Raw genomic sequence first — 20293 nt, forward strand, 5'->3', positions numbered from 1 at the left:
GCATCATAATTGATGAAGATTTTGCTATGAGCTTGGATTGTTGCGGAGGATGGATGTTCTTTAGAGTATCATAATTGATAAAGATATTTGCTATAGTTGGTAATACGGATTCCTCTGGTAGAGAAGCCTTGGCTGAATTTGGTTGCAAGCAAGTGGAAAGATTTCAATATATGGAGCTATGTGTGCAAAGGTTTGTGTGGATAAGTGCGACATATATTTACATGATGATTTATTTGGAAGGATTAAAGAAAAAAAAAGGTATACCTAAACAATATTGTCGGAAAAGAGCAATCCGTTAGACCATCCTATAGAAACAAATTAGTCCCTTTCATAACCATCCATCTTTTTGAAATCATTTCCATGATACACGAAAAGAAAAATGGTAGCATTTGTGCTAAGACTAGGTTTGCTAATCCACCATGACATGAATGTATGTTTAAAGAGAGAATAGGAAGGGAAAGAAGAAGAGCATAAGAATGAAAAGAAAGCAAAATAGGTATTTGATATATGCTACCAGGCATAGAACTAAATAGAATTTTGTTTAGGCTTGAATTTGATTCCTATGATATTTTCAGCATTTACATAATCTGACTCATCCTGTTCTTAATCAGTTTAAAGTTAGATGTAGATGTCATGGGAACCAAATTTAATATTAACACATTGTCTCATGGCCTTGACCTGAAAGTCAAATTTGATTAAATGCTTCCAAAGTTTTGAGAGATTTTTTTTTTTAATGATTCCATATTTAAGCAAAACAAGAGCTGTCAAAAATTTATCACATGTCAAAATTTACCTTACATTTGATTTCCTTGATTCTTTCATTTGGAAAACCTAAGTTTTTTCCTTTATATATATCTCTCTCTCTTTTTCTTTTTTTGAAAATAAAAGAGAATTTTTGCTCCTGAAAACCTAAGTTTTGTATGTCTGTTGGATATCTTGCATCTTTTCTTATGGACATGTGCCAATCAACATCCAAGCTTAAAATTTTCAAGCTACAAAATAGATTCTGTTGCAGCCTATCTCTGGCGAGATAGTTGATTGGGAGCCGAGTTGTTACGCCTGAGCAATGAACGACAAGAAACCTGCAAAAGAAGTCTATTTACCAAAAATTATCCGACGGTGGATCCTCCGATGCTTAAGTTAGTCGAAAAAAAGAAATAGCCAAAGAGAGCTAAAAGCGAGAGCGAAAGCTTATAATATTAAAGGTTACTAGATCCCTCATTGCTTACCGATATTTATAGGATAGGTGATGCCATTACTGTATAACTCTCATCCCTAAATATTCAGGATGTGGGAGTTATGACATTTAGTGGGCGATTACCTCATTAACTGCCATCAAGGCCAAGTAATGAACCACTCGTGGGTGACTATTGTACTTCACATTCGCATATAGTTAATGCTCATATCGAATAACCATCATCGATTCAAATAGTTGGTACAGAATCGAGGAAGTAGTTGGTTAGATGCCGAATATCCTTAGCTAGTTGTAGATTGCATGTCGAACCAAGTGGGTTAGATGCCGACTTAAATAGGTTCGTTGCCCTTAGTCCAATGAACACCAATTAGGTCCAGGCTCGTTGATCCAAGTCAGATTGAATCATAGCAACTTAGTCAGTGCAGAGATGAGAAAGAATCAATAGTAGCGCACTTGATCGGTTGGGAGGTGAGGAAGAAGGCTAGTTGGCTGAGCAATAAGGATTTACATCAATATTTGTCCCGTAATTTCTGAGTCCAATTCTGTAGCTTTTAATCGGACGAGAAGAGTTAATTGTCGTACGAATCCAAATTGCTTTTTTCTGTCAATCTTCACTTATTATTGCACTGAAAGCTATGCCCAGCTGTTCCATCGTTTCATAGAAAGAGTCGTCATTTTGTAGAATATCTCATCAAATTTGAAGCATAGCTGTTGAATCGAAGTATAGTCGTGATCATTCTGTCGAATCGGAACATAGTCATGGATCATTCTGTCGAATCAAAATATAGTCGTGGATCATTCCGTTGAATCAGAACATAGTTGATCAAAGAAAGTTTCTCTAGTTTATTTTGGATCATTTGATCCTTAGTCGAGTTAAAGCCGACTTACTATTTTATGATCTATTTTGGCCTGCGTGCATACCCTAGCTGATAGGCTTGCAGCCCTTAGGCCGTAGCTGATAGCGGTAGTCGGACCTTATGACTTATCAAATTATTTTGCTTTTTCATTAATCGGATGTCAGCCGAATAATATTTCGATAGATACTAGCCGACGATGCAATTATTTGGCTGAGTGTCAAGCAACCATGTTATTTGGTAAATTACCAAGTATTTGAACTATTCGGCACAGAATTGTAGAAAAAAATTTTTAATTCAAAAGTTAATCTTACTAGTAGTACATCTATAGATTCTCGATATTTCAAGTTCAAAAAATTTTCATGCCATCTAAGTTCTCAATTTTGTATGCCCTTGATCATAGAATTGTTGAGATTTTATAGGGGCCTTCTGAGTCATCTAACCCCGTAATCTCAGTCCTGTCGAGATAATATTGACCACGCTCACCGTCGGTTGAGGGTGAGTTTCTTCCTTGAGATACGGCTGTGGTTGAGGATCAACAGATAGCTGTACAGGTCGGTCCCGTAGGTGCTTTTTGAGATATGTCCATCGGATCAAAACTTCTATCTCATCCTTCAACTGGATGCACTGCTCGATATCATGATCATGGTCATGATGGAACCGACATTAGCACTTTCTGTTGCGAGACATTGATCGTGACTTCATCGGCTGGAGTCGTCGAAGGTAACTCTCTCCTTCCATCTCCATGAGAATATGTGCACAAAGAGTAGTAAGAGAGGTGCAAGAGTCATACCTGTTACCAAAATTTTTAGGCTTCGGATTTGATTCGAAAGGTAGAGCCTCTCTCTCAGTGTGGGTTCGGTTGGATCCCGCGGAGGTTCCTTCCTTCTTCATTGTTTTCTTCTGACCTTTGCTCTCGGATTGATGTCGGTCAGTTGCACCCTCCTTGATGCGAATGTATTTTTGTGCACGATCGAGGAGCTCAACGTACGTCTGAGGGAGCATTTTATCTAGGGAATAAGTGAATCTGCAGCTTCACAATCCTCGCTTCATAGTCGTGATGGCCGTCAATTCATTGAGATCCCGAATCTCTAAGGTGGAGGCGTTGAAACGCACTACAAAATCTCATAGAGATTCTCTGTCTTGCTGTCTGATGGAGAAAAGATTGTCGGAAGTTTGTGGCATCCTTTAGTTGGTACCGAAGTGCGTCATAAAAAGCTATTCGAACTGCTCGAATGAATAGATACTCCTTGATTGAAGTCCGGAGTAATATGTTCGGATAATTTTTCGAAGAGTAATGAAAAGGCTATACAAAGGAGGACGTCGAATGCCCCCTGAAGAAACATGAGAGCTTTGTAGCTCTCAAAATGGTCGAGTGGATCGTTGGAGCCGTCATATGACTCCATCTGCGGCATATTGAACCGATTAGGAATCGGTTCGTCGAGAATCCGTCGAGAGAAGGACGGATAGGTGCTGATGCCAAGCTTGCCAATGGGATCCTGATTGTTTATTTGGAGTTGATCCAGATGGAGATCATGCTCCCTCAGTTTGCGATCGTATTCGTCCAGCCGTCGCTAAGACTCATCGGGATGCTTGAAATATTCTGGGATAGAATCTTCCCCAGAAGAACTTGACGGTGATCGTGGCCTCTTCCCCTTTGGTGAGGCTCGTCGAGGGGAAGGAGACCACTAATTTTTGGAGTCAGCACGCGGGATGTGGTGGGAGTCAGGATGTGGCATGTCGGATGGGTCGGTGACTCGTTCGATGGGAATGTCGAGCTGAGTGGCGGGATGGAGAACGGGGTTGATGGCTGTGCCGGGAGAGCACATCCCACGCCATCTCCTTTGGCCGTCACCGCTGCTACTGCTCTGCAGTTTGTTGGAGATCGTGAATAGCCACCGTCAAAGTCTTTACTTACTGCACTAGGATAGCAAGTTGTTGTGGGTCCGCGGTTACCACCGACCATGAAGCACTTGGCTCTCTGAGGATCGTCGGAGGTGCATCACGCCGTGATGAGTGTCGAGCGGAGCTAGTAGAAGTATTCTGCATTCTCATTTTGGCCATTGTGATTTTAAAAAAAAATATTTCCTTCTTTCTCTTTCCTGGCACTTCAAACTGTTGTAGTCTATCTCTGATGAGATAGTCAGCTGAGAGCCAAGTGGTTGTGTCTAAGCAGTGAACGGCAGGGAACCTGCAAAAGAAGTTCACATACCGAAAGTTGTTCAACGGAGGACCCTCTGATGCTTAAGCTAGTCGGAGAAAGGAAACAGTCAAAGAGAGCCAAAAGCGAGAGCGAAAGTTTATAATAATAAAGTTTATCAGATCCCCCATTGCTTACTAGTATTTATAAGGTAGATAATGTCATTACTGTGTAACTCTCGTCCCTGAATATTTGAGATGAGGGAGTTATAGTATTTAGTGGACGATTATCTCATTAACTGCCATCAAGATCGAGTAATGGGCTACTCGTGGGTGCTATTGTGCTTCACTTTCGCATATAGTTAATGCTCATATAGAATAACCATCGTCGATTCAAATAGTCGGTATAGAAGCGAGAAAGTAGTCGGCTAGATGCTAAATATCACCAGCTAGTCGTAGATTGTATGTCGAACCAAATTGGTTAGAGGCCGACTTGATTAGGTCCGTCGCCCTTAGTCGAATGAATGTTGATTTGGTTCAGATTTGTTGATCCAAGTCGGATTGAATCATAGCAACTCAGTCAGTGCAGAGACGAGAAAGAATCAATAGTAGCGCACTTGGTCGATTGGGATGTGAGGAAGAAGGTTAGTCAACTGAGCGATGAGGATCTACCCCAACGGACTCTATTTCAAGAGAAAAATAATATCTGATACTTGGATAATATGTCTTAATGACTTCCATCAATATTGCTAATTTAAATCACCTAGGTTAATGTTATAAAACATTGTATCTAAAAAGAAGCAACCCCTAGTGATATCATGCATGGAAATACCAATGCACGCATCGTAATTGTAATAGGCTGAGTTGGTGAAACCTCTTCAATAATCCAAGAAATTAATTTGATTCTATCCACTCTTCGATTTTTCGGGTAGACTTCTACCCATTCTAATTCTTTAAAAAGTGAGGCGAGAGATCCGCATAAAAAGCATCCTCTCATAGTTTTGTCACCTTTTTGGAGGCCTCATCTGGTCCATCGGCAATTACAAGTTCTTCTTTTTTATTTTTTTGTTTCAGATTTTTTTTTTTTTTGGTTCCCCTTCACATGATTCCATTAATTATATGGTCTTCCGGCCTTCACTTGAAAATGTTTCTCTACAGACATTGGATCCCAGAGCTGAAACCCACTTTTCCATGACAGGGAAAATAAGTTACCTTTATTTGCATGTCCTTTTCTCCCATCCTTGTCTCCCCCTTTCCAAACCTTTCATTTTTATATAACTAAGCCTCTCTATTCCCAAAGCCTAGTCTTTATTTGGAGCAAGAATTAGAGACCAACTCTATGATTATCCTAGCTAATTGTCAACAAATGTTCCCTGAATTCTAATAAAGCGCTTCTTAGCCATTTTATGGGGGCGTTTTTGTGTGGGTGAGTCCAGAATGACTTATAAGTTACCACAAAGCTAATCTCCCTCATTACTCGCAATCCACTTTCTAAGTCTATGGTACTACAACTGGTTTAGATCCAGCGTGACTGAGGACAAGCTACTGGACTTCGATATAATTTGAATTAGATAGAGCAGACAATTGTCTAAACAAAAAGACAAGTTTATGACCCAAAGAGCTGGATGACTTGTTCAAGTCCATCAAAATCTTGATTAAATATTTGCATTAGTTTTATGAGCTAAGTGTTAGTTAGGCTAGACATCGAAGAAAGATGACACTGGGTTATATCTATCCTTACATGCGAAGTTATTTCTCAACTTTAAATACTTGATAGGGGTCGGACCCATGCAATATTTAGCCCTCGATGTTTCATATAATGTGAAAATTTTGCGAGCTCATTCCTAAACTTAATAGTCCTTAATGGATTCCACTGTAAAATATGATAGACAGACATTGAAATTAGGGAATTCTCTTGTTATGAATACAAATGAAGTTGTTGTTTGAAGGTCAATTGTTTCTTCTTGGATATTCATACTGAAGATCTAAGAAGCACCTAGGACAAATCCAGCGGAACAACGGTAAGATTTGGTCATCTCTAGTCCTTGCAATAAGAATGCTTTCACTACTCAAATACCACAAAAGTTTGCACTAATGGTCCTAGCTTGACACCCGGACTCAGTGATCCAAACTCGACCTCTTGTTTCGGTCTCCGCCATCAAATAAATGTTTGCCGACAGCATGTCATAGTTTCTTGTTGCAACATTGCAAAATATCATGTGGTCAGTATTTTTTTTTTTTAATCAATACGCATATTGAATTACCAAAATGTTTCTTCTATATCAGCTCCAATCAGAAGCACTCGGTGGGAGATATGGTCTCATGTTATTGATGTGGATGTTGTTTGACTCCACTTAGCAAGGTGGTCAAGATCTCAGTCCATGTGTCCCTTGCTTCAGTTAGAATGCAATTGTAATAATTTAATCAAAATTTATCTGAAGTCGTGAACTTCTATTCTAATTATAGCATTCTCTCATTAATGCTCTTGGAAAGAGTGCTATTCCTATATTCTTCCAAGAGTTTTCGACGTACCATGAATTAATATAATCCAAGGCGACACAACAGACTTGGATACGCGAATTAGGTGAGTTTTTATTTGGCTTCTAACCCGGTTGACGTTATTGAGGGCCCAACCTCTTTTGCCACCACATTTTGTGATGACTCCGATTGTTTTTGATCTTTTCGACTATGAATGGCAAGGCTTAATCCCCATAAGATCATTAAGGAACAAAAACACCGACTGTTATTTGCCTCATTCTACCTTAAACTGCATTTATATTTGAGAATGAGAACGATGATCTAATGAAAAATTATACGTAATAGCAAAAGAAAAATATGTGATCTGATCGCATCTGTGTCGATCAGATAGAAATTATTCTTTTTTGCAGATGAAAACAAATAACATCAGCTGTTAATGTTATTCAGATCAATAAGCAGGAGTCATGATGAAATGAGCAGTTAATTAATGTCTGTTTTGTGAAAACTAAATTGTGCATGCAAACGGCGTATATAGAGGACTTGGAAATCATTATAAAGGCTGTTAATAATATAAATTTTATGCATCATGGGTCGTGAAATCCGAAAGGGCACACGAAAAGGGGGGTGGGTCGTTTGGTCTTTTCACAAGTCTCCTCATGGCTGTTCTGGTCAGCATTGGAATCCAAAGGGCACCACCACCTTGTGAAACTCCTGACCTTTCGACTTCCTTTCAGTTCTCAGCTCACTGTAATGTAATTCTTTTCCCCCAGGATTTCTGTTTGACAGATTTTTGAAACCGTAACTGACCACCACCCTCCTGCATGAGATGACATATGTTTCTCACTATGGGAAAAAGGAAAGTGAGAGAGAGATAGAGAGAAGAGAGGGGGAGAGAGAGTTTGTATGTGATTCCATACAAAAAGACTCAGCAGCCAATGCCCTTCCAGCTCCTCTGCAGCATCCCACCCCTTCTCTCCTGTGATCCCATGGAGTTTTCTGCCACAAGGCCACCAAAACCATATGGTTTCGGTCCATTTTGGCAGTGGTTTTGAGGCTGGTCAAGAGGACAGAGAGAGGGCTGGCTGGTTTTGAGCAGTCGAGGACAAAAGGTGGTGGCCAAGGACGGCTTGTTCTTTTAGAGGACAGGAATTGTCACTGTCATGATTTCTTATATTTTTCTTTTCCTTTGGGTGGGTGGTGGTGGTGGAGGTGGTCTCCAAGACTGAGTTGGCCCATTGATCACTGCCTTGGGGGGCTGAGGGGGCTCCTCTTGATGGTGGTCTAGATTGAGATCACCAGAGGTTTCTGAGGGTTGGAACAGGGGGGGTTGCTTCTTTGGTTTGTTTATTTTAAGACTCTGTGATAAGAAAGAGTTGGTAGCTGGTGGTGGTGGTGGTGGATTTTGTCTTCTGCTTCATAGGGCGGGAAGAAACAGAGATTATTGCTCATATGAGGAGATCTAAAGCTGTAAGTGCTTTTGATTGCTGCTTCTCTCTTCTTCATTGCTTTGTTTGTTTGTTTGTTTATTTTAAGAGCACTTCTTTTGGTATTGTAATGTGGTTCCAATTCTGAGGGTGGTGATGCAACTTGGTATGCAGTTGAAATTGTATGTTCTTTCCAATGACGGGAGAACTTCCAGTGGATTTATGTCACTCACCCATGGATTAAAGCAGAGGAGGAATTCATTTTTTTCCCCCTTCAAATACCTTCTCTTCAGTCTATATAGTTTGGCATTGTACAAATGAGTTCTGAAATGTTTAAATTTATATAGTAGTAAAATTTCTTTTGATCTCATGTGGTTTTGGGTTTTCTTCAATTGGTGTTCATGACCTTTTTTTTTTTTTTGTGGTTCTATTCCAGTCATCAGGGCTTGAAATTTCTGTGGATCTTGATGCATCTCAATGCTGTCTCCTTCGTATGGTTTTATCTCATCTAGTTACTCTATTTCATTTTTCGAGATAAAACAATTACCCAAAATAAGAAGCTGATAAGTTATGTTTGAAACTAACCTGCCCATGGCCAGATCTCATTCTCCTAGGTGCATTTCTTCAGCATTGTTTTATTTCATTTTCTTATTTGATTTTCCGAAACCCATCATCTTAGATCTCAATTCATAAGTGCACTTTGCAAGGATGTCTTCTTATGTGGACTTCTTTCGATCCAGTTGTTGAAACCAAATGAATGCTGTTGAGAACATTTGATTTCCATCACTAATTCTACTTGAATCTTTGATCCAGTTGCTGGGAGTGCTTTTGGTTCTGGCAACAATCAGTAAGTCCCCATGGGGTGCAGCAGCATCCAGCTCATATTGCAAGCAGATGGGGTCAACAACGTTCCGACCGCACAGTGTCACAATAACCGAGTTCGGCGCTGTTGGAGATGGTGTCACTCTTAACACTAAAGCATTTCAGAATGCTATCTTCTATCTTCATTCATTTGCTGATAAGGGTGGGGCGCAGCTCTTTGTGCCTGCTGGAAGGTGGTTGACGGGGAGTTTTAGTCTCATCAGCCATCTTACTCTGTCCTTGGACAAGGATGCTGAAATAATTGGATCCATGGTGAGTTCCAATGTTCCTGGCTATATCTACTGTATGCTTTGCACATTTTGTGATGATTAATCGAAGAAAAGTAAGCAACTATCTGTACTGTATTATAAAGATAAATTAACTGCATAAAACTTTGTTGAATTGCAATTTTTCAGAATCTATCTTGTTTTGGGTGGGTCAGTATATTTCTTTGTGTTCTTGTTGACTGTTTTCAGTGGATAATCCTGCTTATATCTGTGCTTCGAAGGGAAGTTCACAGGAATTGCTATTTTCATCCCTAAGTCGAGGGTCCTACACTAGCGGATACACTGTTATAAGGATTAACTTTGTGCATCTTTGCATATTGGTTTCTTCTACTAGATGTTATCTGTATAGTCATATTAAACTGTATTCTTCATGATCTGCTTTACAGAATAAAGACATTACGATATAGAGTTATTTGACTAGCAACACAATATCATGGGGACTGTGCTAAATAAACTAACCGATTTCAAGAGCCAACCTGTATGCTAACGTGAGAGCCTTTTCAGGATTCATCCGATTGGCCAGTCATAGATCCATTACCTTCTTATGGGCGAGGTAGGGAGCTACCTGGAGGAAGGCATCAAAGCCTCATTCATGGATCCAATCTGACAGATGTAATCATAACAGGTTAGTAAATATTAGCAGCATGATCCCCAAGAGTACCTCTTCCTTGTAAGTTTTGTTAGTGAGAGATCGTACTGGTTATGGTGTTATTCATGATAATCGACTGTCACATGGAATGCTGGCATGTAATTTTCTTGTCTATCTTAAATTGAATCTTAGCTCAATAAGCAGACACTAGGGCCACTCCAAGAATAATTTGCTTATGTTGAATTCGATATCAATTTTGAATTTCCAGGTGACAATGGGACCATCAATGGACAAGGCATTGTTTGGTGGGACTGGTTTCAGAACCACACTCTAAATTATACGCGGCCCCATCTTATCGAGCTGATGTACTCAACTGAGGTGGTTATCTCAAATTTAACTTTCAAAAATTCACCATTTTGGGCTATCCACCCCGTATATTGCAGGTTTGTCCCTCCTAGGATTTATTGCCTCTCTTGTTAGCTCTATAAATTGATGCACGAGTGGAGTTTTATGTGCTAGGGGAGACTTGAGACTGTTTTTGCTGGATGAACAGCCAAGTGCTCGTCCAGAATGTCACAATCCTTGCGCCGCTCGATTCACCAAACACCGATGGGATTGATCCAGGTAAGGTAAACAAATTTGTAAGCTTGAATTACTTGTGATGCCTTAGGACTTCATTTATTTGCAAACCTTCCTCACATAATTAAGGAAGACAAATGCTTTCCCATCAATACTAAACATTCTACCAGAAATTTTGTTGATTTATATCTGTCAATGTCCAAAAGAAAGAAAAAAGAAAAAAAAAAAAAAAAAGAAGATACTATGAAAGGGGTTTACCCGTGCCAACCATCTGACAGCATACCATGTTCTTATATTAAATTATTTTCCATTGGCTTCTTCTTCTTTCTTTCATTGTGCTGGATTTTGGACACTTTCATTTTGGAGAATTTAGCTTGGAATGAGAATTGCACTAACCTTGTTTTATGAATTGTTTGTAAAATAAAATACTTATCTTCAGATGACATATATGGAATTATTCATAATCAGTTATGCAAATTTCAAAATTGTTATTAGGTTAGTGTTTCGTTGACCTGGTTACAAATACTTCCATTGGTGCTTTAAGTTGAATAAAATAAGTCAACACCTGCTTAGAAATTCAATTTTGAATGGGTCCATAGAGTCGGAGAATGATATATTAGTATTAATTTTGCCAACCTAATTGTTCCAGTTATAGTGACCAAACTAATCACATATTTAAGATAGTGAAGTGTTGAACAAAATTTTGGTAAGCATTAGAGAAATGAAATGATTGGTTTAAATGCAAGTAGTTCCACAATCCAGAAATATGAATCAAAGATGAAGCAAAGATCTGCGAGCTTGAAAAATCTCTGTTCGGTCAAAGCTGCAGTAAGTTTGATGCTGCATGTAAATATGGCTCACTGACGTCAGTTGCATAAAAGCTGCTTGGCTTTAGAAATAAACAAGAGCTCATCCTACCTTAGAGTGGAGGTTCATAAGAATAAACCTCAACAATTTTAAAACATGACTAAGTTATATGCAAGTGTGATATGCAATAGTGGTCCTTGAAGTATCATTAGTCTCATTCTTTTTCACACAAATACACACTGAGGGGAAGAGAAAAAGGATAATTATGTTCAAGATGATTCTTGGTTTCCCAGTATCTGTGCTTTGCACATACTGTAGGGTTTGATTTAACAGTGCTATCAACTGCTTGAATGTATGTTACCATGTATACTTAGTGCCTAAAGAAAACATGCCTGATGATTGCTTCTGAAACTTCTAGACGGCAAGCAGCTTGAAGCTCACAAACCTGTCCAAGAAACCCTTTTTCACTTGTGAATGGATGAAAATTTTCTTCCCCAAAAGGAAGAAAGAATGTTTGCTGATTTAAGAGCAACTTGTTTTCATCTTCATTTTCACAAAAGAAGGGAAAAAATATACCTACATTCGAACTGTGCATGAAAGAACCAAATCAGGATAACTGATTCTGAGAACACATTTATTTCCTGTTCACTATAGTTTTCAGATCGTTAGACAACAAAATCCAGGAATATGTTAAATATGGTTTGAGAAATCCCAACGGTGTAGCTAGGATGGGCAATCAACATTAAACCATCATTTGCATAGGCTCTTTTGAGGGATTCTGTAACTTATAAAAACAATTGCTGCTTTTATTTCTGATGCTAAGAAAAATTAGTTTCAATTCCCCGGGTAGCTGGTCATCAACAGTCAGAATGAACTCTCAGAAAATGCAACTGGTCCACAGCTTTATCACCTCAATGGTTCAGAATATAAGATTAAAAGCACTCATAAACAATTGGAGTTTCTAACTCTGACATTTTATTGTCGAGCAATCTTAGATGACTAAATCTCTTGCCAAACCCTGATTTGTGAGCAAGGCATGCTTCTTTAACTGTGTAAACCATGTAAGAATGGAACACTGTAGGGCCTCATAGCTAGAATTCAATACTACAAGAACCTTATGCCTTAATGCTTATGATGGTTTCCCCCTTCATTGTGAGTAAATCTTAGAACATGCGGTCTCTACTTACCAAATAATAGCTTTTGCAAGTTCCAGAAAATTTAACTTTACCCAGCTCCATATAGCTTTTGACTGGAGATCCTTACAAAATACTAGGTAGGTAAGAACAATGTGTCTTACATTCTTTTATTAAACTGAGTATAACTTAACCATTTCCATAAGCATTATGTTTACCCTCATCTGAAAATGAGTGAAAGTCTCCCTGCCTCAATGTTTGCTAATACTTTCTCCTAATGCATCCAGACTCATCCACCAATGTCTGCATCGAAGATTGTTACATCAGCACAGGTGATGATCTTATCGTCATCAAGAGCGGGTGGGATGAGTATGGCATCTCCTTTGCATATCCTAGCTCCAACATCAGCATCCGCCGAATTGCAGGGGAAACAAAATCAGGGGCAGGCATTGCCTTTGGAAGTGAGATGTCGGGTGGCATATCAGAAGTCGAGGCAGAAGGCATTCATCTCTTTAATTCCTTGCATGGCATCAGACTGAAAACATCTCCAGGACGTGGTGGGTACGTCCGGAACATATACATCTCTGACGTGACCATGACCGATGTGAAAATAGCCATCAGGATCACAGGTCAGTATGATGAGCATCCAGATGATAAGTATGATGAGAATGCCCTGCCTCTTATAAATAGGATCACCATCAAGGACATCGTGGGAGTAAATATCAGCATTGCTGGCCTTCTAGAGGGTATTAGGGGTGACAATTTCAGCAGCATTTGCTTGTCCAATGTCTTCCTCGATGCAACAGCAGATCCCCCATGGCGGTGTTCATACATTCAGGGCTATTCAAACTTGGTTTCTCCAGAATCATGTGAGCCACTTAGAGATGTTCCAAATGAAACCTCAGTTTGTTATGCTGCTAACCATTTAAGACCACATCTATCCGATGCAGACCGCCTGGCTGGTTCCAGTTTCGTGAAGTTGACATCATTGTAACTCGGGTCTGCTGATGCATATAAATTGGAAATACCTCTTATCAAACGATGTCCATTTGTCTGAACATATCTGATTCATGCCATTTTTTCTCTTTACATATTATCATGTTTAACATGCGGCAGGAATTGGTGAATGCTTTTTTATCAAAATAAGCTGAATAGAGTATGGGGTCTTCCATGAAAGTTGAAACTTTATGTACTGAATGGATTTGTTTATATATTTACTTTCTTACAATGTAAATATAGAGTGATTTGAGTGAGCAAGGTAATACATTGAGCTTTTGCCAATTTCTTTTATAATTTTAAATATTTTTGTTGCATGCTTTCATACATCTCTCTCTCTCCATTTCTTGAATTACAAACTCCATTAGTCGTTGAAGCCCTCCCTGCCTCAGCACCAGGGAAAATTGCTTCTTGGGTTCAATGAACAGAAACGTGCTTACACAAATATAAAGCCTAGTGTTAAGTTTATCTTCTGCTTTGGATCATTAAAAAAATCAGTTAATTATGTGAAATCTGGTAGTTTCAATCTTTGCTAGTTTCCACAGAAACTCGTGGAAGTAAATATGCAAATTTGAAATCAGAAAGGAGTAGATTGTTGCTTTTTGGTGTGACGGAAGGATAGATCTTTGTCCCACTAAAAGAATGGATGTTTCAAGGAGCATTGTTTAGTCCGATAGGCGACCGGTGGGACAAAAGGATAGATCTTCATCCTACCAAAAGAATGGATGTTTCAAGGAGCATTGTTGAGTCCGATAAGCGACCGTCTAAATTCCAGCACCCTTTAAATTAGAAAGGCCAATAGAATTCGTGCTCGATATGGCAGTATTCAATAAATTCACTTCTAAAGTTTCCTTTGCTACATCAGTATAATTTTCTGAGTGCAGTCATATAAAATATATTCGATTTCACGTTGATCTGTATTCCCTCCAACAAGCCTGAAGTAAATGAGAATTTTTGAACAAGGATACAAGCCAACCTTTCTCAAAGGCTGAGAAACTTAAAACAAAATGGAGCGCAAGAATGAAAGAAGCCAAAAGCCAAGATTAAGTACACAAAAAATAACTTGATTCAGACTAGATCAACTATTTCAGTGAAGCCTCATTCTCCTCACCCTGTTTCAAAACAGTGCAAAGCACCTGCCTGGAGATGTATGTCTCAAGTTCCCTCGACACCTCTGTCAGCTTCAGATCAAAGTTGCTTCTGTATTTCTGAGGTCTTGGAGAGGGAGAACCCGAAAACCTCCTCCTTGGACTTGAGAATCGCCCACTGGGTGAACCTGGGAACCAAGGCTTTGGAGCCACTGGCGTTATCTCACTTAGTATGGCCACATTTTTCCTCTCTGGGTTCATCAGAGGTCCATGTTTCACCTCCAGTGGCAGTGGTTTTAATGTCGACTCTGTGGATGGCAGCTTCTGTCTAATTCTTTCCCTTGCTCTCTCTGCTGCCATCAGGGCCTTCTCCTTACTCATCTTTATCAGTTTCCATGGGTCAATGTGGAATTCAGCCTTCTTGTTTGAAGAGGCCGAATTAGATTCTTTGTCAATTCTTATTGACAGCCTTCGAGTGCTCTGCAGAGATTTTTTTTTTTTTTGACTGATGGAGCTGTTGTATTATTTACAATAAAAAATAGTACTAAATGAAACTTACTTGATTGGCTTCATGCCTTCTGCAGAGGAATCGGGAGAGGAAAGTTGGTCTTTCTGGCGAGTCGAAGTCGATGCTTTCATCAGAGGATGAATCTGAATCCTCGAATGGGTCAAATGACTGGCTTTGTTCTCTCATTGCCAGGATGTAATCATATGTTCTCATTCCCTGCATTAAGCGTTGGAATGAAGATTAAGCACAACAGAGAAACAAAAGGCAAATCAAATGATTAATTCTTGTTTTCCATCTTATTTTGATTTGACATTTCCCTGATGCATCTGTAAGCTTTAAGTTCATCTTATGCTTGTTTTTCGTTTCTACCTAATTAATATATTGTATCACCATTCTGAAACAAAACACACAGCAAAAAGTTCTAATCTTGCAGTCAGCAATTTTTGTCCTGCTAAGTAAATCCTTTTGACTTAAGCCCACCAACAAACTAAAGTAAGATCTGTTTGCATGTTTTGGTAGATGGGGCATGAATTGCATCATGGACATCAGCTAATATTTGGAGTTTTGAATGAGACACTCACTAGTTCAGATTGTCGTTTCCAATTCCATGCAAGACACAGATTGAAGGGTGAGGGTTAATTGGACTAAATTTTGCTGATACTTGCTTCCTACTCATGAAATTAAAGCACAGAACGCAATAATGAAGCCTTTTTCTTAATTTTGTTCATATAAATGTACCTTTCTAATGAGAACAACATGAAAGAAAAAAAGCTGCCCTAGTGCTGCTGTGGCATATGCTGTCAATATGGCCAATAATATCTGCAGAAATTTCAAAGAGTGCAGCCAAATTTGAGAACTAGTAAGCAATCAGCTATTTTCAAATTTGAGAACTCAAGTATATTAGCGAGAATTACAGATATTGTTGCAAGAACTCCTTTAGGAAACTCAATGTGGAGTTTCTGTTTTGTTTCATGTGCTAACCCTTTGCTGCCTGCAAAGCATCGAACAAACATGGCAACTGCAGTTCCTCCTTCTATAATAAGCTGCACAGAGAGAAATTTTATACTAAGAATAGTGCTTTCACTGGTGGAACAAAAACAAATTATGTATGCTGGCAAAATATGAAAATTAATGTAAGAGCCAAAAGTTCTCAACTAGAATATGCAACTGGAACTTGGGAAACAAAAACAGATAAAGTGAGTACTCGCCATTAATAAGATGAAAACCATTAGAAGGATGAAGGTAGTGTAGTTCCTTTTCCCAATGCAGTTGTTTAACCACTGCAAGAGAACAACTTGTAAAACTAATCCACAAGTCACTGGTTAATAAAGTCATATAATAAGTTATATTTTGAAGTAGAACTCCTATTCTCACCCTGCAGTGGTGATCAAATCCATCGACGCACCGGTCGCAACTCCTGCAGTGCTTGCTGTGCATTTTAACCTGTAGAGAAGAAGAAATGCTTAGCAAAATGTAAGATCATTTACTTTTAACATATTAATTGCAATTTTTCTATTGCATACTGCTAATGAATATTGAAACACTACTTTCTATCTAAACAAAGAAAAATACTCTTGTTTATTCTTTCAACATCCCAGCAATGATCCAAGCAAAGTTCTCTCTCTCTCTCTCTCTCTCTCTCTCTCCATACTTTCAGATTTCTTTACATTCAATTTCTTCCGCTGCGCCCCCAACCCCTATTATAAGAAATTAATCTTAGTAGTTGCATATGAGCACATGAGAAGGCATGTGAGTAACCTCAAAATCACAAAGAGCGCAAAATGTGATGTCATCATCTTTCAGATGAGGTGCAACTGCATCATCCAACACGACAAGAGGGAACGGCAGCAGGGGCTCCATCTGTGTTCTACCATTCCATGGATCCAAATACTTCCTCCTGATGCAACATTTAAGAATCCGGTTCTCCATCCTTCTAAAAAACCTCACCACAATTTGACATAAAATATACTTGTAATTAAGCTTTGGCAGCCCTTTCATTTTGGTTCCTTTGCTCTTCTTGGCATTCGTTCTATCGGATGGATCAATTGCAGTACACCTTATATATAGAAAAGCTACTGAACATGCCTGGATGAAGAGAATTCAGACAATTTAGTGATTGAAATCCCCTAAAAGAGCAGAGATCTTAATAAAATTAGGGCCTTATCTTACCGTGAAGGAAAACAGTGTGAGTAATGTGTTTTCCACAATTCTGTTCCCAAGAAAAGGTCCAAGGAACACATAGAAAGAAACAACCAGGAAACTGAATACCGCCATGCCAACAAACTGCAATGATTAGCAGCAAGTATTCTGATGTAAAGTTGGAGGATTGATACAAATTACATAATTTCATGATGCTCAAACAAGTGGAGGATTTTGAGATCTAGAGAAGCTTGAATCTTGCTTATGGATAGAACATTTCAAAATAATCACGCAGAAAAGTTCTCGAAAAAAATATGTGGTCATGTCAGTCGTGTAAATTCCCAAGTATTGCGGCTCAAATCAATTGATGCAGCAGAGTGGCTTTGCAAACCAAAAAGGAACATCGGAATGGCAGCTAATGCATTCCCAAGCTTTAAGTTTCAACAGATTTAAAAGATTTTGTTGGAAAAAAAAGAATAAGGGAGTAGTTTAACAAATGAGTTCATATGGACGGTGAAAAATATCCTCAATATTATAGCCTTGTTTTATTGCAAGTAAATGACAACAATTTTGATGAAGTAAAATATTAGCTTCACAAATGAAGGAGACTAGACCAAAGCAATGGAATTTTTTATAGAAATTCATATGGAAGATCAGTTCCTTCACAAATCCTATAAACTTGGCATCTTAAAACAAAGTTTGAATCTTTTTTTTTTTTATAAAAAAAATAAAACGAAGAAAAGAAAAGAACACTCGATGTCTCAAAACCAAAATTTCAAGAGGTCAAAACAATTTAAGTTCAACTGCACGAACATATTGCAGAGACACAGTAGAGGATGGACTGCGATTCACGCAGAGGATTGAAACCTGAAGGGGATGAAGAGGTCGTTGCCATCCATGCCGCCTCATGCTGCAGTCTCGCGACAAGGGACTACGATTTCTCTACAGAACCATCAAAATGCCAGCTCTCCTTTGATCCTTTTCTCGTATATTTCCTTCTCTTACTTGGAGGGGAGGCGCTCTAGTTTCAGTAGGCTCACGCTTCTCCCAAGAGAGAGAGACGGAGAGAGCCAACGGTCGGGTACTGGAATTTTGAAATTTGAAAGGGCGGCTTGGCTTCCGTCACCACCCGGTGAATTTGCACCTCCCCGTCATTGGACCTTCACACATCTCAGGTGGTTCGGGCCACGTATTGAAATGCAGACGGAGTCCATCCGTGACATTTCTGGTGACTGATTGGTCCAGAAGAAGGTGGTCCGAGATAAAATTTGGCTATATACTTCCTAAGATCAAAATAATTTATACGCTCCATATCACGACTCAATTGATTTAAAGTGGACCCACCACAATCGGCAGCCTTGGACCAATTGAAGAGGGTTGGGTTGGATGGTTATTAGAATATTTAACCGTGCACTGCAGCACGGACCATCGGATCATATGTGGAGATGTGTGAAAAATGAACTTACAACAGCTTGGATAGGCCATTATCTATACCCATTCCTTGTTTGCCTCATGATGGGGCGGATAGAGTCTCGAGGCAGGACGAGAGGGTAAAGCCTTGAGCCTCAAGATGAGACAGCTAGAGTTGGACGGAGCAGATTTTATGCATTGGGTGAGATAAAATTACAAAAATCAAAATTTTTTTATATATTTTTTTTACCTTAGGATGAGAATTTGTGAATATATATATATATATATATATATATATATATATGTCTGTCTGTCTTTCGATTTGGGATGGATTTTATTATTTTATGCTCGTTCTAAATTTATTGTGGATTTGGTGAAACCTGTTCTATTCGGATTGGGTCGAGTAGAATATTGGGTAAAGTAACGTGCCTCATGGAGAAATATGGGCTCTCTTAGGATGGGCCAAGATTCGTATTTGACAAAGTCATTAGCCAGCATCAGAACTAGTTTTTCTTAGAGTTGGGTCTCATATATGCAATCTGTGGACCATACCAACTATCCAAACTATCTTGGAGAGCTACACAGAATAATGAATCCATGGGTTCAAGTGTCCTCAAGTGGGAGCAGTTTGCCATTTGGCCAAATAGGGACCAATGAGACATGTTTGCTTCCCTTGATGAGAGATTGAAAAAATCTTCTTATCAACAACCACTACAAAGCATTGACTTGTAGCTATTGAGAAATTATTCTCTACGCTGCATGTGCAACATGACCATGCACACCATCAATCACAATCATTTATTTCTAAAGTAGTATGCTGAGATGCGCTTTTGGTGAATAGAATCTATAAAATAAGTGGTTGTGATTGATGGTTCACACAGCCATGTTGTGCATGCAGTACTGGGAATAATGTCTCTGGGCAATCCCAGCACCTTGACAAACTAAAGCAGAGCATTTGTTAGGAAAGTGCGTGGTTAGAGATGTGTCAGCATCAGGACGGAAATGGATATAAAGAGCCAAGTCAGACAGACATGGTGATAGGGATGTGTAGTCAACGAATCTCACAGTCTTCTTATATCCCCTTCATGGGTTTCTGTATTGCTGCCCTGGATGAGAAAGTCTTCTGCCATCTAGAATGCAAACGACCGAGCTCGGCTGGACCATTGCACTTGAGACTAGGAGACTGAGAGATATGTCTTAATGTAAAAATGGAGGTATAAAGAAATTTATGGTATGAATTGTAGAAACTCAATAAAACCATAGCCATCTCTTTACAATGCCATGTACTTTGCAAGTATTCAAACCCCAAATCACATGGAGAAAGCTCTGGATATGTTTGCTTGCCTATGTCAACGGGTTAAAAATCATGTGCCTAACCTTGAATTGGAATTTCCGAGTGAAGAATGCAAAATTTTGATTTAGAATAGTCATTGTTGGTAAGTCACAAGTACACCTATGAGGATCGAAGATTTCTGAGAGAGGGATGTAACAGAGATGTTGATGATTTATAAGGAATAAAACTTTTATGATTAGACTGATCATGAAAAGAATTATAGTCGAACTGTGGTTACCTGCCACGTCTCCGAAGCACGCCACACATGCTTATATGCACGCATTAAAATACTAAGAAAATAAGAATAGATAAATTCTAGAGATATTTGAACAATTTTAATAAACATCACATAACATCTTAGGATTTATCCATTCCTATTTTCTTAGTATTTTAACGTACGCGCGGCATATTTCGAAGACATAGCAGGTGATGACGATTCGACCATAATTTTTTTTATGATCGATCCGACCATA

General features: G+C 39.0%; 2 protein-coding genes across 3 annotated transcripts; one reads left to right on the plus strand and one right to left on the minus strand.

Annotated features, from left to right (window-relative positions):
- Positions 1 to 7394: 7394 nt before the first annotated feature.
- LOC105040106 (probable polygalacturonase) lies at positions 7395 to 13634 on the plus strand. 2 transcript variants are annotated; one of them, XM_010916484.4, is made up of 6 exons: positions 7395 to 8133; positions 8904 to 9224; positions 9743 to 9863; positions 10096 to 10270; positions 10381 to 10451; positions 12634 to 13633. In XM_010916484.4, the coding sequence occupies exons 1-6, from the start codon at positions 8116 to 8118 to the stop codon at positions 13338 to 13340; spliced, it is 1413 nt and encodes a 470-aa protein (XP_010914786.1). In that variant the 5' UTR covers positions 7395 to 8115; the 3' UTR covers positions 13341 to 13633. The 2 variants fall into 2 exon arrangements, with proteins under 2 accessions (XP_010914786.1, XP_029118850.2); XM_029263017.2 differs by lacking the exon at positions 7395 to 8133 and adding an exon at positions 8445 to 8581 and having other exon boundaries at positions 12634 to 13634.
- A 565-nt stretch (positions 13635 to 14199) lies between these two features.
- LOC105040107 (protein S-acyltransferase 18) lies at positions 14200 to 18155 on the minus strand. Its single transcript, XM_010916486.4, has 9 exons — positions 17945 to 18155; positions 17108 to 17221; positions 16697 to 17023; positions 16313 to 16381; positions 16147 to 16218; positions 15853 to 15981; positions 15677 to 15757; positions 14990 to 15154; positions 14200 to 14910 (listed from the first exon to the last, which is right to left on the minus strand). Exons 1-9 carry the CDS (start codon positions 17984 to 17986, stop codon positions 14425 to 14427), a joined length of 1485 nt encoding a protein of 494 aa, XP_010914788.1. The 5' UTR covers positions 17987 to 18155; the 3' UTR covers positions 14200 to 14424.
- Between the last annotated feature and the right edge of the window lie 2138 nt (positions 18156 to 20293).

This window comes from Elaeis guineensis, chromosome 1, assembly GCF_000442705.2.
Source record: "Elaeis guineensis isolate ETL-2024a chromosome 1, EG11, whole genome shotgun sequence".
In the NCBI taxonomy this organism is placed as follows: Eukaryota; Viridiplantae; Streptophyta; class Magnoliopsida; order Arecales; family Arecaceae; genus Elaeis; species Elaeis guineensis.

Coding starts and splice junctions, on each gene's coding strand:
- LOC105040107 (XM_010916486.4), bottom strand. CDS start 17,986: ATGAGGCGGCATGGATGGCAACGACCTCTTCATCCCCTTCAG. Junction 15,982..16,146: donor TGGTTTTCATCTTATTAATG/GCGAGTACTCAC, acceptor CTCTCTGTGCAG/CTTATTATAGAAGGAGGAAC. Junction 15,155..15,676: donor ATGTTGTTCTCATTAGAAAG/GTACATTTATAT, acceptor CGCTTAATGCAG/GGAATGAGAACATATGATTA.
- LOC105040106 (XM_029263017.2), top strand. CDS start 8,492: ATGACCTTTTTTTTTTTTTTGTGGTTCTATTCCAGTCATCAGGGCTTG. Junction 9,225..9,742: donor CTGAAATAATTGGATCCATG/GTGAGTTCCAAT, acceptor GAGCCTTTTCAG/GATTCATCCGATTGGCCAGT. Junction 10,271..10,380: donor ATCCACCCCGTATATTGCAG/GTTTGTCCCTCC, acceptor CTGGATGAACAG/CCAAGTGCTCGTCCAGAATG.